The sequence below is a fragment of the Elgaria multicarinata genome, chromosome 23 (genome assembly GCF_023053635.1).
Source record: "Elgaria multicarinata webbii isolate HBS135686 ecotype San Diego chromosome 23, rElgMul1.1.pri, whole genome shotgun sequence".
Taxonomy (NCBI): Eukaryota; Metazoa; Chordata; class Lepidosauria; order Squamata; family Anguidae; genus Elgaria; species Elgaria multicarinata.
In genome coordinates, this window is record NC_086193.1 from 5,657,089 (window position 1) to 5,673,835 (window position 16,747).

At 49.2% G+C, this 16,747-nt stretch overlaps 1 protein-coding gene across 3 annotated transcripts in view; it reads right to left on the bottom strand.

The window, feature by feature from the left end:
- Positions 1-13,766, bottom strand: part of MBD3 (methyl-CpG binding domain protein 3) — a 28,779-nt gene extending 15,013 nt beyond the window's left edge. The window contains exons 1-2 of one of the 3 annotated variants that reach the window (XM_063147204.1): positions 13,688-13,766; positions 1,266-1,425 (exon numbers count right to left, since the gene is read on the bottom strand). In XM_063147204.1, the coding sequence (XP_063003274.1) occupies positions 1,266-1,425; positions 13,688-13,749 (222 nt within the window). In that variant the 5' untranslated portion in view covers positions 13,750-13,766. Of the gene's footprint in view, positions 1-1,265; positions 1,426-10,467; positions 10,776-13,687 lie in introns of those variants that run through there. The other 2 variants (XM_063147206.1, XM_063147203.1) reach the window with 2 other exon arrangements.
- Between the last annotated feature and the right edge of the window lie 2,981 nt (positions 13,767-16,747).

Consider the following 16,747-nt stretch of genomic DNA (forward strand, 5'->3'; position numbering starts at 1 on the left):
CACCACTGAGAGAGGAAGCAGCAGCCAGGCACCTCTCCATCGTGCCTGGGTCCAGCTCCAGCTCAGAGCCCCCTCCCTCCTGCTGTCAACTGTCTCTGAAGAGGCCACCAGTGAGGGAGGAAGCAGCAGCCAGGCACCTCTCCACCGTGCCTGGGTCCAGCTCCAGCTGAGAGCCCCCTCCCTCCTGCTACCAACTGTCTCTGCAGAGGCCACCAGTGAGGGAGGAAGCAGCAGCCAGGCACCTCTCCACCGTGCCTGGGTCCAGCTCCAGCTGAGAGCCCCCTCCCTCCTGCTACTAACTGTCTCTGCAGAGGCCACCAGTGAGGGAGGAAGCAGCAGCCAGGCACCTCTCCATCGTGCCTGGGTCCAGCTCCAGCTGAGAGCCCCCCTCCCTCCTGCTGCCAACTGTCACTGCTGAACTTTGCAACTAAGATTGTAGTGCCTGAATTTGCTTTCCTTTCCCCCCTCCTCCTCCCTCCCAATCCCCTTTCCTTTTGTGTCATGTCTATTAAATTGTAAGCCTGTGGGCAGGGACTGTCAAGAAATACTTTTGCAAGCCGCTGTGAGAGCCTTTTTTTGGCTAAATGGTGGCATAAAAATGCTTTAAATAAATAAATAAATACATAAATTAAAATTATTATAGAGCAGTAGAGAGTAAGATTTGTTAGCAGCAGTTAAATGCCAAAGTAAATGCCAAATCTGAAGAACGGCTCCTCCCGTATGTACCTGCCCGGACCCTCAGGGGTCCTTCTCCGCGAGCCCCTGCCAAAGGAAGTGAGGCAGGTGGCTACCAGGAGGAGGGCCTTCTCTGCTGTGGCACCCCGGCTGTGGCATGAGCTCCCTAAGGAGGTTCGCTTGGCACCTACATTATATGCTTTTAGACGCCAGGTGAAGACCTTTTTATTCTCCCAGCATTTGAACAGTCTCCAAATAAATTTTAACTTGGTGTTTTAAATCTGTAATTTTGCATTGCTGCTGTTTTTATCTGGTCGAGCTTTTATAGTGTATTTTATAGTATGGTTTTATACTGTGGTTTTATACTTTGAATGTTTTTAATTTTTGTGAACCGCCCACAGAGCTCCGGCTATGGGGCGGTATAGAAATGTAATAAATAAATAAAGTAAGTAAGTAAATGAAGTTAATACATGTCTTTTCTCTGCGTGCAGAATAGCCACAAGATAACCATGGAGCCCTGGCCGGGGTGGAGCAAAGCAGAGACCCAAGCTGCTCATCACAGCAGGCTAGCAGCTATTGGCCCCTCTCACCTTTGCTTGGCTGGAGCAATCGTAGCGCATCCTTTGCCGGTTTTTGTTCACTTTACTCATGAGCATTTTCCCCGTCCGGAAGTCAAACGTGCTCAGGTCCATGGAGTTGCCCAAGTAACGTGCCAGTTGCGGCTTGCTGCGGAATTTCTTCCCGCTCGGGCTGAGAAACGGACAGGACGGGGCAGGGGGAAGTGAGAAAAGTCAGTTTTCAAACTCTGGCCAACATGCCGTTAGCCTCACAGCAAACCAAGTGTTGAAATTTGCTTCTCATCGAACCTCATAAAACAAGATTTGCTCCAGCAGTAAAACACACACACACACACACACACACACACACACACACACACACACACAGAGAGAGCCACCTTTCTCCATCTTGGTGTTAGATCAATGTTCTTTTCACCCAAGGACGAGATCCAAACAGCCCTTAAGCATGACTCCACCATTCCAGCGACAGAGGGTCGCTGTAACCACAGATGCACCCCAGCTAAAACAGAAGCAATCCATTCTCCACGGAGCTGGGGAGAGAGACTATGAAGAGAGACTGAAAGAACTGGGCATGTTTAGCCTGGAGAAGAGAAGATGGAGGGGAGACATGATGGCACACTTCAAATACTTGAAAGGTTGTCCCACAGAGGAGGGCCAGGATCTCTTCTCCATCCTCCCAGAGTGCAGGACACGGAATAACGGGCTCACGTTAAAGGAAGCCAGATTCCAGCTGGACATCAGGAAAAACTTCCTGACTGTTAGAGCAGTGCGACAATGGAATCAGTTACCTAGGGAGGTTGTGGGCTCTCCCACACTAGAGGCCTTCAAGAGGCAGCTGGACAAGCATCTGTTAGGGTGGATTCCTGCCTTGAGCAGGGGGTTGGACTGGATGGCCTTGTAGGCCCCTTCCAACTCTGCTATTCTATGATTCCATGTGAACAATGCCAGTTTATTAATAATTATTTGTTTATTGCGTCTTTATACCGCCCAACAGCTGAAGCTCTCTGGGCGGTTTACAAAAATTGAGTTACTGCTGGAAAGGCTGGGTGAGAACAGATTTTTCCTTTGAAGCGTTAAAGGAGGGGGGCAGGCGGAATAGCTGGTTGCTCTCTGGAAATCTTCTGCCCCCCCCCATACCAGTTGCAGGTGAGACTTAAGATTAAAGCACTAACGAATGCTGTTTTATGCAAAAATATCCCCGAGCGGTTTTGATGGAAGGGAAACGGAGATCAGTTGACAGGATTCTTGAAGAGTCCCGGGGGCACAGCAATTCTCAAGGCTAGTTACTCTAGAGCCCAAAGACCTACTTCTACTGCCCATCCCATCAATACAACACATATCCTATGATGGGGCATGGGAGAGGGCTTTCTCTGTGGTGGCCCCCATTGGAGGCCCGACTGGCGCAAAGGCTGATTTTATTCCGGTGGAAAACATGGCTTTTTAACAAAGCTTCTAATGGTTAAATTCATTCAACGATGGTACATTGTTTTAACTGTATATACTGCTTTTAAATTATTGTTTTAACTTGGCTCATGGGTTCAATTTGTTTTTAGCTATGTATATGTATTGTGGGCTCTCCCACACTAGAGGCCTTCAAGAGGCAGCTGGACAACCATCTGTCAGGGATGCTTTAGGGTGGATTCCTGCATTGAGCAGGGGGGTTGGACTTGATGGCCTTATAGGCCCCTTCCAACTCTGCTATTCTATGATTGTTTTATATTGTATGCTTTTATCTGTACGCCGACCTGAGCTCCTAATGATATAGGGCGGGATACAAATGTTTTCAATAAGTAAATAAATCTTAATTATTTCTCCCCCCCCCCCCCCCTTTAGAAGTTTTATCACGTACTGCTTGCCGAGCGGACTTTAAAAACAGCTAGCCATCAATGAAACCGTGACAAGCCCCTCTGTAATTTTTAAACATGTCAATATCCATTTAGGGATAAAGCGACTGGTTGTAATCTGCAAGATTGCCTGTAACACCACCCACGCCCCGGCCAACAAACCAGAAGCCTTCCTTAAGCAAATGACGGTGGAGAGTGCTAAAAAGAAGCCTTTTCTGTAGCTGCCCTCATAGCCATTTTGGGAAGGGTCTGGTAAGGCATGAAGGGCCAGAGGCGGCTGGACTCGGGCGGAAAGGGCTGGCTAGACCCCACAGCTCACAAGCTTTTGGGAAGGCCTCACCTGTCCATCAGCCGGGGCTCTGCTGAACAGACACAAGCTTGAAAGAGGCTTCAAGTCTGGACAGAGAAATCTGGCACTGGGAAACTTCAGCTGGAACCTTGAGCCACCGGACTGCCAACTGTTTTCTGCAGAGAATGCTGGGGGGGGGGGGGGGTCAAACAGCACGGGGAGAGAGTCCACTTCCCAACAAACACTCATTCTGCCCTAGGTACATGGGGAAGGACCCCACCTCAATACCGGAGCACTAGTTTTGAACACAGGAGGTTCCGGGTTCAATCTCCGGTATACCCAGTCAAAAGGACCAGGTGATGGGAAAGACCAGTTTCTGCTTCCTGTGGAAAGCGGTCCTTTATTTTTTGATCGGGTAACCTCCCTTGTGGACTGTGGGAATGCTGTGGACGTCATATATCTTGACTTCAGCAAAGCTTTTGACAAAGTGCCCCACGATATTCTGATTAACAAACTAGCTAAAAGTGGGCTAGATGGAACAACTGTTAGGTGGATTCATAGTTGGCTACAGAATCGGACTCAAAGAGTACTTCTCAATGGAACCTTCTCAAACTGGGGAGAGGCAATGAGTGGGGTGCCGCAGGGCTCAGTCCTGGGCCCAGTGCTCTTCAACATTTTTATTAATGATTTGGACGAGGAGGTGCAGGGAACGCTGATCAAATTTGCAGATGACACAAAATTCGGTGGGATAGCTAATACCCTGGAAGGCAGAAACAAACTTCAAAGTGATCTTGATAGGCTGGAGTGCTGGGCTGAAAACAACAGGATGAAATTTAATAGGGATAAATGCCAAGTTCTACATTTAGGAAATAGAAACCAAAGGCACAGTTACAAGATGGGGGATACTTGGATCAGCAATACTACAAACGAGAAGGATCTTGTAATTGTTGTAGATCGCAAGCTGAATATGAGCCAACAGTGTGATGTGGCTGCAAAAAAAGCAAGAGCTATTTTGGGCTGCATTAACAGAAGTATAGCTTCCAAATCCCATGAGGTACTGGTTCCTCTCTATTCGGCCCTGGTTAGGCCTCATCTAGAGTATTGCGTCCAGTTCTGGGCTCCACAATACAAGAAGGACGCAGACAAGCTGAAGCGTGTTCAGAGGAGGGCAACCAGGATGATCAGGGGTCTGGAAACAAAGCCCTAGGAGGAGAGACTGAAAGAACTGGGCAGGTTTAGCCTGGAGAAGAGAAGATGGAGGGGAGACATGAGAGCACTCTTCAAAGACTTAAAAGGTTGTCCCACAGAGGAGGGCCAGGATCTCTTCTCGATCCTCCCAGAGTGCAGGACACGGAATAACGGGCTCAAGTTAAAGGTAGCCAGATTCCAGCTGGACACCAGGAAAAACTTCCTGACTGAGCAGTACAATGGAGCCAGTGACCTAGGGAGGTGGTGGGCTCTCCCACACTAGAGGCATTCAAGAGGCAGCTGGAGAACCATCTGTCAGGGATGCTTTAAGGTGCATTCCTGCATTGAGCAGGGGGTTGGACTCGATGGCCTTGTAGGCCCCTTCCAACTCTGCTATTCTATGATTTAGAGCCATGTAGCCTGGAAATATACTTGATTTTTTAGGGACAGGCCCTAGCTCAGTGGCAGAGGACACATCTGGCATGCAGGAAGTTCAACGGCAGCTAAAATGATCAGGAAGCAGCCATTGACGTGAAAGACCTTTCTGTGCCCGATGACCCCAGGAGCAGTGGCGACAAGAGAGAGGGCCTTCTCTGTGGTGGCCCCCCAACTGTGGAACAATCTCCCTGACGAGGCCCGCCTGGTGCCGACATTGTCATCTTTTCGGCACCAGGTCAAGACTTTTCTCTTCTCCCAGGCATTTAGCAACATGTAATGACCGTGGGTCTGGGGTTTTTTTTTGGCTCATCGTTTTTAAAGTTGTTACAGCGGTTTTAAACATTATGTGTATTTTGCTTGTTTTTGTGGTTTTTAATCTTTGTCAATTTTTTAAAGTGTTTTGATCTTATGTGAAGCGCCCAGAGAGCTTCGGCTCTGGGGCGGTATACAAATGCAATAAATAAACGACCCACATGTTTAGTTTTTTAACGCTTTATGTGTGTATGTTCTGTGTTTTAGAATGTTAAATTTTGTATACTCATTTTTATCTCAATTTTAGAATCTCTGTAAACCGCCCAGAGAGCTCTGGCTATGGGGGCGGTATAGAAGTGTAATAAATAAATAAAATAAAATACTCGGCTAAATGGATCAATGCTTTCACTGTGTGTAAGGCAGCTTCATATGTTATGCTCCTAATCACAGCTGTACTAAAACCCCTTAGGCCCTACATCATAGCAACCACGTAACCTTTGCAGCTTTAAAATGTTCAGAACTAGTTCCAGAGCTGCTGTTTCTCATATAAAAATGTCCGTTTATAAAGAACACCTCCCCCCAAGTTGCGATCCAGGCAAATAATGCACGATACAAACAGGGAAAACACAACGGGTGAAGCTTTAGAAGTCGAGTAGGACGTCCTCCTAATTCGAGGTCTGCCTGCCATGTGGGAAGAAACCACTCCGCGTGATCACAGTGCTCTGTGTTCGAATGGGACGCGTCCTCCGCCTCTCGCCACCCTGTAACTAAGATTTAAAAAGCAGCTGCAAAGCGAGGAAGCCAATTCCGCACGCTGCTCCGTCTAAAGGTACGCTTGCATTGTAAGGTTTTCTATGGTTTTCTTCAGCGACGGGTAACAAGAAAAGGCAGCCTGTGTTTCTTTCACTCCTTTATTTAAAGTGTTACTTGAAATTCACAGACTTGGGGGAGTGTGTGCACTGAGGGCGGGGGGTGGGTTGGGGAGGAGAAGGGGAATTAAGATAAATGCACCATCGCCTATTCAGGCTTGTCCGAACAGCCTCCACTGTGCATTGGCAAGCTAAACTCTTTTGTTCTTTTATGTTCTGTTTGCAAGGGAAAAAAAAAAAAAAGCCTTGCAAATTTATCCCGGCCCCTATTGTAAATCCGTTCTAGCTTCGAAGAGGTACATGCCAGACGCTTCCTGGTGCCTTGAAAAAGAAGGGTTTTTTTTTAAAAAAAAAACCTTTAGAAAGAAAATGAGTACTAAACAATGGATTATATATAGAGTGGCGGTTTTCAAACTTTCTGCCTTCAAAGAACAAACTTCCACGCGGAGTTGTTCACCAGATCGTTCTGGGAAACGTTCTAGACCTATTGAGTCCCATTACTGCCTTAAGGACATCAGAAGTGCCCCAATGCTGGATCAGACCAAGGGTCCGTCTAGTCCAGCACTCTGTTCACAGTGGCCACCCAGCCATCGGCCAGGGATGAACAAGCAGGACACGGTGCAACAGCACCCTCCCGCCCATGTTCCCCAGCAACTGATCCATGCCAGATCAGACCAAGGGTCCATCTAGTCCAGCACTCTGTTCACACAGTGGCCAACCAGCCATCGGCCAGGGATGAACAAGCAGCACATGGTGCAACAGCACCCTCCCGCCCATGTTCCCCAGCAACTGATCCATGCCAGATCAGACCAAGGGTCCATCTAGTCCAGCACTCTGTTCACACAGTGGCCAACCAGCCATCGGCCAGGGATGAACAAGCAGGACATGGTGCAACAGCACCCTCCCGCCCATGTTCCCCAGCAACTGATCCATGCCAGATCAGACCAAGGGTCCATCTAGTCCAGCACTCTGTTCACACAGTGGCCAACCAGCCATCGGCCAGGGATGAACAAGCAGGACACGGTGCAACAGCACCCTCCTGCCCATGTTCCCCAGCAACTGATCCATGCCAGATCAGACCAAGGGTCCATCTAGTCCAGCACTCTGTTCACACAGTGGCCAACCAGCCATCGGCCAGGGATGAACAAGCAGGACATGGTGCAACAGCACCCTCCCGCCCATGTTCCCCAGCAACTGATGCACCCAGGCTTATTTGAGGTGACTCTCAGTTCGAGCAGACACCAAACTCTTCTGTGACTATACCCTGCAGAGACTGGCAGTAAAGGTGACCCATCTTTTGTGGAAACCCATCTGCCAAGCAACCCAGTCCAAGTCAGTATAATCATGGCCACATATCCCATCCTGCACAATACACCAAGTTATGAATCTATAACGCTTCTCTTGTGCAAGTGCCCGCCGCCCCATTTGAAGGCTTAATTGAGAAGCCTGTCTTAAGGCTTTGTTATACGCAGTAAGAGCTTTGAACTAAAATATCCTGGCCCCTCCCCCTTTTCTTTCAACCCCGCCTACCACTGGAATGCAGCCCCCAATAGCTTCTCCCTAATGGAATTTGGCCCTCAAGTTGGAAGAGAGTTAACACACCTGGTCTACTCTGATTGACAGCAGCGTAGCAGGGTGTTGGGAAGAGAGAGGAATTTCTCATTGCCCGCTATCAGCCCAAACCAATCTTTTTAATTGAGAGATGTTTATTTATGTTATTACATTTATATCCCACCGTTTTTCCTCCAAGGAACCCAAGGCGGCGTACATAATCCTCCTCCTCTCCATTTTTATTCTTACAACAACCCTGTGAGGTAGGTTGGGCTGAGAGTCTGTGACTGACCCAAAGTCACCCAGTGGGTTTCCCGACACCTTACCTGTACACTGCGCTCAACATCTAACGTCCTCCTCCGAGTGCCTACTCCGAGGGAAGCTCGGAGGATGGCAACAAGGCAGAGGGCCTTTTCAGTGGTGGCCCCCAATTATGGAATGAACTCCCCGATGAGGCTTGCCTGGTGCCAACATTGTTATCTTTTCGGCGCCAGGTCAAGACTTTTCTCTTCTCCCAGGCATTTAACAGCATTTAACAACATATGCTGAGTTCGTTTGTTTTTTAACGGACCCCAGAACCGTTGCTGTTTAAATTGATACTGTTGTTTTTATACTGTTGTTCTTATATTTTGGATGGTTTAAAATGTCGTATACTTTTTAATGTTCACCGTTTTTAACTTTTGTAAACTGCCCAGAGAGCTTCGGCTATGGGATGATATATAAATTTAATAAATAAATAAAATAAATATAAATTTAATGGCTCTCACAATGCTGAGGAAGATGCACACACGGCCAGTCTCTCCTTCCTCCCTTTTCTGTAAAGTACTTATGCAAATGGATGGCAGTATATAATTTTCATATATATAACTACATAAATGTTAGTAGGGAGAGGGCCTTTTCGGTGGTGGCCCCCTGACTGTGGAATAATCTCCCCGATGAAGTTCGCCTGGTCTTTCAGGCGCCAGGTCAAGACTTTTCTCTTCTCCCAGGCATTTAACACCATTTAACAACGCTAAGTTTGTTTTTTAGCTGACCCCCAGGACTACTGTTTTTAAATGGATACCGTTGTTTTTACGTTTTTAACTGTTTTTAACTTCTGTAAACCGCCCAGAGAGCTTCGGCTATGGGGCGGTATATAAAACGTAACAAATAAATAAAATAAATGCTGCGGTTGGTTAGAGCTGCTTTGTGAATGGGGTGGTGGTGGAATTGTATCACTTCTATCCACCCCAAATCCCATGTACAGTCTCCAGGAGGCTAACGCCTTTCCAGGCGTGTGGGACGGTTGGATCCTTTACTGCACGGGAAGTAAGGAGATTCCCTCGCACCCCCCCGCCTCTCTCTCTCTCTCTCTCTCTCTCTCTCTCACACACACACACACACACACACACACACAATATAGCCTATCACCTATATTATTAGTAGATAGCTTAAAGCTGTAAGCTTAAAACAGAGAAACTGACTTTTTATATTAGAAATCACCCACATGCCCACAGTCACCTTAGGCTCTACGAAGCAGTATTTTGAGAAATACCCCCCCCACACACACACACACCATATATGCAACTAAGCCCTGGACAATCAGGTTGGTGACAGCAGCGGTATCACTTCCTGGGTCCAAGGGCATTAGGGTCCTGGGTCCAAGGGCATTAGGCCACCCTGCCCCACGGGGCGCCACTCCTAAGACTCCCAACGCAAGGGGGTTCAACAGCAGGGAAAGGGGGGAACCCCAATATTCCACACAAATCACCGGCAGGAAGCATGTAGGCACCCCAAATTCTTAGTCAAAGGAATGCAGCCCTCTAAACTATCCCCCCCCCCCCGCTTTCCGCAGGCTCTGTTGTGAAGTTGGGGTACGGCTTAGAGGACTCACCCCTAACAAGACCCAGTGCAATTGGTGTGGACTCTACCACATTTCCCCATTTGCTGGTCTGTTGCACTGTGACCCCCACCCCACCCCGCAAAGCACCCCTGCACAATAGAGCTACTCTTTTCTAGGCAGAGAAGCCTGACGTTCTCTCTACACAGCAGAAGGAAGGTTCCCCTTCCGTAGCTGAAAGGTTGTCCCTAGGCTAACAGACCACCCCCAAAACGTTCAGCACAATGGGGCAGCGTTCTTCTATCACACCAGGGCAGACACCAGCACCCCCAAATGTTAGCAGCAAGCCTACGGAGAGGATACTCCCCACCGCGCTCAGCCCCACCATTCAAGAGGGTGCCAGCCAGTCAATCCTTTATGCAAAAGATCTCACCTAAAACGTAGCTCTAATAATAATAATAAAATACATATTATACAACGCCGCCGTTTGTAGCCTGCTCCCCTCCAACAACCCGCCCCCACGGAAGTCGCAAGCCATCTGCAACCTCTCTCTCTCCCCCCCACCCCGGTACACAATCTGAACGCAGAACAAGGGCCGTCTGCAGTCCATGTCCCCAAAACACAACCGACGCAGCCCCAAACCGGTCATTTTCTTAGCACGGCCAACAGGCAGCGTTTGCCTATCCCGGCCACGATCCAGCCTCCCCCCCCTCCCCATAGCAACACCAGACCCCCCCCCTCCGTAACTGCAAGCAGGGGACAGAGAAAGCACAGACCAGCTGCACGTTCGCCCCCCCTCCCCTCTTTGTGTGTGCGCGCGGCGGGCGTTTGCCATGGGGGTGACAGTTTTATAGCAGCAAAGCAAGCGAAGAAGAGAAAGGCAGGCGGAGACGGCAACTTCCCGCGCGAGCCCCCGCCGCCAACACAACCCCCCCCCCCGGCCCCTCCGCCGTGGCACATTCACCTATAATAATAGACATCGCTCTTGCCGGCGGAGAGCCCCGATTTCCTGGTCACTTCTTCCCTTTTCCATCCCTGCGGGAGGGCTGAGCACTCCCACCTCTTCCGATCCATGGCTTCCACGAGGCCCAGGTCTGGCTCTGGCTCGGACCAGCCTCCTCCTCCTCCTCCTCTGGCTCCGGCCTGCCTGCCTGCTGCAAGATCCCTCCCAGCCAGGGCTGCGGCGGTTTGGTCGGCTTGGCTAGCTGGCGTGGGGCTTGGCTAGCTGGCTGGCTTCTGCCGCAGATGGTGGCCACTGCAGCCTCCACTCTGGCTCCCAGGGCCCGGCTGTTCCAGAGCGCCTCCCTCGGCTGGGATTGGAACCTTCCCAGCGGCGGCGGCTCTTCCTTCCACCGGGCTGTCAATCTCGCCTCCCTCACTGCCGCCTGCCTGAAGGGGGCGCTGTTCCTTTTACCCGCCCGCTGCGAACTGAGTCCGTCCCATTCATTCTTCAGCCGCTCGCTTCCCCACCTCCCTCCTTCCACCGCGCGCGCACGCGCGTCTCGCTTCCACCGCCGTTCCATCCTGTCACGCTCCTCCCCGCGAATAACAAGCATTAAAAAAAAAAAGGGGGGGGAGAAACAGCGCGAGCCGTTGCTGAGCGGCGTTAAAAAAAAAAAAGAATCCGCCGTCTCACATCCCGCCAAATCGTGAGGAAAAGGAGCGCGCGGTATCCCTCCGCCTAGGTGGAGATATAGTCCCCCCCTCCCTCGAAGCACGAGGGAGGCGAATCACCACACAAACACACGTGTGAACGCGTCACAGATGCACGTACACCCCTCAGGGGGAAGAAAAAATAAAATAAAATAATAATAATAATAATATACTTCACACAGACAAAAGTCCCAACAAATAAAACACCCCCTCAGCCCTCCTGAATTCAACCATCTCGCCTCCTGAACGTGTGAATGCAGCACATTACACGCCACACCGCCCCCGATTATCCCCGCATGTCGCGCTCCACACAAGCTTATCCTCCCCTCACGACGGACACGTGTTAACCAGTCTTTAAACTCTTCTCCCCACGGACCTTCCGCGCCCCCTTACTGCTGACCCCACATCTCCCCACTGCCCTCCCGGGCTTCCTCCTAACCTTCCCCTCAAAACCCAACTCCCTCCATTACACGCCCCCAACTTCTCCCCGCATCTTTACACGCAGGCTGAGTTCAGACGAGACGCTAATCGCCGGTTGCGTGTCGTCGGAACTCGGCCTCCGTTTCCCTGCGAGTTCTCTTCCCGCGAACCTCCCCTTGCAGTTAATTTGCATATAACTCAACCCCCTCCCCCACACCAATAAATAATAATTATTAATTAATATTATTTCTTACCCGAGGCGGGGAACAAGAAGAAGTATAAAAACGGAATTAAAAACATTATTAGGATGTTTTATGCTACGTTTTTAATCCGTTTTTATGTGTTTTATATTCACTGTTGTTCCCCGCCTCAATCCAAGTGGAGAGGCGGGTAAGAAATAATAATAATAATAATAATAATAATAATAATAATAATAATAATTAAAACGTGGGAGCACCTACAAGCGCCACAGACCTCCTCCTCTGACACTAGACCGATCTCCCCCCATCTCCCCCCCCCACATCCTCCTATTGCCCCCTTTGCATCGCTACTAACGGACCCCACAGCTCTCCATCGCAGCCCCACATTTTAAACCCCTCCCCAGTCCCCCCCCACTCTCTTTCCTGGCCCCTTCTCTCCTCGACCCCCAACCTCATGACCCCCGCCCCCGCCCCCTCGAAGCCCAGCCTCAGCCCACTCCAGGCATGTTCTGCCCCATAGATCTCTCTCATCCCATAAACACCCCCCCAGCCACTCCCCCCAAAACAAACCTCCCAAAACACTTACAAGAGGATCTAACATTGACCCCTTTCCCAGAGTTACCCCCCAAAATGCTGCCCCCAATCCCAGTTCCTCCCCCCCTTACATTTGCACTCCTTATCCCCAACCCCCCATTTCTAGCCAGCCCCCCACAGCAGACTGCCCCTTCCCCCCACTTTTTCAGCCCCCTAAACAAACACCCAAGTCCATCTCCCCATTTCTAGCCAGCCCCCCACAGCAGACTGCCCCTTCCCCCCACTTATTCAGCCCCCCTAAACAAACACCCAAGTCCATCTCTCCATTTCTAGCCAGCCCCCCCGCCCCCGCCACTTTTTCAGCCCCCCTAAACACCCCCCAACTCCATCTCCCCATTTCTAGCCAGACCCCCCACAGCAGACTGCCCCTTCCCCCACTTATTCAGCCCCCCTAAACAAACACCCAAGTCCATCTCCCCATTTCTAGCCAGCCCCCCCGCCCCCGCCCCTCCACTTTTTCAGCCCCCCTAAACACCCCCAACTCCATCTCCCCATTTCTAGCCAGACCCCCCACAGCAGACTGCCCCCCTCCCCACCACTTATTCAGCCCCCAAGTCCATCTCTCCATTTCTAGCCAGCCCCCCCGCCCCCTCCACTTTTTCAGCCCCCCTAAACACTCCCCCAACTCCATCTCCCCATTTCTAGCCAGACCCCCCACAGCAGACTGCCCCCCTCCCCACCACTTATTCAGCCCCCCTAAACAAACATCCAACTCCATCTCCCCATTTCTAGCCAGCCCCCCCGTCCCCTCCACTTTTTCAGCCCCCCTAAACACTCCCCCAACTCCATCTCCCCATTTCTAGCCAGACCCCCCACAGCAGACTGCCCCCCTCCCCACCACTTATTCAGCCCCCCTAAACAAACATCCAACTCCATCTCCCCATTTCTAGCCAGCCCCCCCGTCCCCTCCCCACCACTTTTTCAGCCCGACCTCCTCCTCCCTACACCCCCCCCATGGCCGTAGGGCTCTCGTTTTTGCAGCGCCCCACACCTCTCTGAATCTCCCAAACAGCCCCCCCCCCCACTGCTCCCCTGTGCCCCCTATAAACGGACAGGCCTCCCCCCACTCCTTGGCTAACTAGCCTCCAAGCTCCCTCCGACACCCCCCCACCTTTCCCTCCCCCCCACTTTTGCACGACCCCTTGTGCTGCCCCATAGCCCCTCCCTCGGCCCCATTCATGCATGGTGACCCACTGACCCTCTGCACGCATTGTTTGCAGCTTCATCACCACTTTCGCCCCCGTTGCATGCACGCATACATTCCCCCCCCCTTGCAAATGAGCCCCCCACCCACACACCCCATGCATTTCAGCTCACCCCAAGGGAGGGCAGCGCGGGCCCCCTCTCTGCCCCCCAGGTCCCCCCGGCGCCTTGGCCATCTTCCTCTTCCTCCCCCCGGCAGTGGAGCGGCCGCCACGTGGTCCCAAGGCACGCGACCCCCGCCCCTCTCCGCCCCACAAGCCCCGCCCCACAGCAGCCAGCCAGCTAGCAGCGGTGGGCAGCAATCAGAGAGAAGCAGCGAATCGCCTTTCCCAACACCCCCCCCCAAAAAATCCTGATTTCGAGCATCCCTTCCGGTTGAATTAAAGTTTCCCTGCCCAACCCCAAAACCCCAGAAAACCATATAACTTCCCCTCCACTTTGTGCCTTTAAATCAGGCAGAGATTCAACTGGTGAGGCCCCCATCTCCTCCCGCACAGCACACAATTGCGGTTACTATGGGGAATTACTTGGTGAATTACTGCCTGCCTTATCCAGGTATTAAATTTATCTTCCCTTAACAGGACCACCATCTATAGCTTGTAGTGCTTATTATTATTATTATTATTATTATTATTATTATTATTATTATTATTATTGATGATGATGATGATGATGATGTTAATTTATTTTATTTATTTATTTTATTACATTTATATACCGCCCCACAGCCGAAGCTCTCTGGGCGGTTTACAACAATTAAAAATGGTAAACATTAAAAGTATACAAAATTTAAAAACCATAAAAAACATTTTTTAAAAAACAGTATAAAAACAACAGGTTTGTTGTTTGTTGTTTTAAGTTTGTTAAAGTTTGTTGTTTAAGTTTTAAGTTTTTGTTTGTTGTTTTAAGGTTTGTTTTATTTGCCTTGATGGCTTAGCAAATAAGGTGGTATATAAATGTGAATATATATATATATATATTATTAAAAAGAAGAAATATTGCCCTCTACATGGAGACCTCCCTCCCAAATATGTGTTTTATTTATTTACTCCATATGGAAAGGAGAACAGGGCTCCTGTATCTTTAACAGTTGCGTAGGAAAGGGGAATTTAAGCAGGTGTTATTTGTATGCATGCAGCACCTGGTGAAATTTCCCCTTCATCGCAACATTTAAAGCTGCAGGAGGCCTGCCCTCTTTTGTATCTGGTCAAGAAGGCAGGGCTCCTGCAGCTTTAACTGTTGTGATGAAGAGGGGATTTCACCAGGTGCTGCATGCATACAAATGACACCTGCTGAAATTCTCTTTTCTCCACAGCTGTCAAAAATACATGATAGCACTCTTCAAATACTTAAAAGGTTGTCACACAGAGGAGGGCCAGGATCTCTTCTCTATCCTCCCAGAGTGCAGGACACGGAATAACGGGCTCAAGTTAAAGGAAGCCAGATTCCAGCTGGACATCAGGAAAAACTTCCTGACTGTTAGAGCAGTGCGACAATGGAACCAGTTACCTAGGGAGGTTGTGGGCTCTCCCACCCTAGAGGCCTTCAAGAGGCAGCTGGACAACCATCTGTCAGGGATGCTTTAGGGTGGCTTCCTGCATTGAGCAGGGGGTTGGACTTGATGACCTTATAGACCCCTTCCAACTCTGCTATTCTATGATTCCATGATTCTAAGTCCTGTTCTGCTTTCTATATGGTCACTCTATATTTACTCAATATATTTACAACCTGCTTTCCTGTGCACTCATTCTAATTATACCATCGTCATCGTCATCATTAACATTCCTTAAGTTTTCAAGGCACTGTTTAAAGAGTTAAAAGCAATACAGTCCCTGCCAGCAGGTGTATGGACACACGCGTGTGCACGCACACATGTTATTTGCTCCATGGATGTCCCTTAAAGTAGGTAAGCAAGTCTGCATTGTTGGTGGGTTTTTTTTTGCAAGGCCTAGTCTGGAATAACCTTGCCACAATCACTGTTAAATACTCAGAAGATACTTTAGAAGCAAGGCAAGTTGTAATGTTTAATCTATTAACTAGTTAGTTTCATTGATTTCCTTAAAAATAAATTTAATTACAGTGCAATCCTATGCAAGTCTATTCAGAAGTAAGATCTATTGAGCTGAATAAGTATATAAGAAGGATATAGGAATAGGATTGTATCTTTAACAGAGCAAAATGGTGCCCACATTTAATCAACTAAAATGGTGCCCACATCAGCAGGTGTCATTTGTATGCACGCAGCACCTGGTGAAATTCCCTCTTCATCGCAACAGTTAAAGCCGCAGGAGCCCTGCCTTCTTTTGTATCTGATCATTCTAGGCAGGGCTCCTGCGGCTTTAACTGTTGTGATGAAGAGGGGATTTCACCAGGTGCTGCGTGCATACAAATAACACCTGCTGAAATTACCTTTTCAATACGACTGTTAAAGATGCAGGAGCCCTGTCCTCCTTTTCATAGGGCAGCAGATTAAATACTATATTTTAAAATGAATGTGCTTATTAAAACTGCACCATCTTAGAAACTTGCCATTTCTAAGCAACCACCGACACTTCTCTTTCTCTCTCACAGGTGCATCTAAAAACAAGGAAAGTATGTTTTTTTGCTTCAAAAGTATTCCCCCCTGCAAGTGTATGCAAATTAAAAGCACAATCATATACATATTTAGATAGAAACAAAGTCCCTATTGTAGGACTTTTTTCCTGTCGAAATATGCATAGGATTGTGGCACACTTAATCAATTAATTAATCATCTTACATTTCTGTAATTGGACAACGGCCCTAATTGAAAGCTAATTGACTGATGTGTGAGTAGTATGTATTTCAGGTTGCATCCAATAAACTCTCCTTCAGTAGCAGTCTCATAAGTATTTTGTGTGCTTTTATTTTTCCCTGTAAATCAAATCGGGTAGCTTATTTTAGTAATCGCCATGGGCATTAATAGTCATATTCCTTCCCACTTTTTGCCCCTCACCACAGAGGGCCACATGAATATTGCAAATCATAGAATAGTAGAGTTGGAAGGGGCCTATAAGGCCATCAAGTCCAACCCCCTGCTCAGTGCAGGAATCCACCCTAAAGCATCCCCGACAGATGCTTGTCCAGCTGCCTCTTGAAGGCCTCTAGTGTGGGAGGGCCCACAACCTCCCTAGGCAACCGATTCCATTGTCGTAC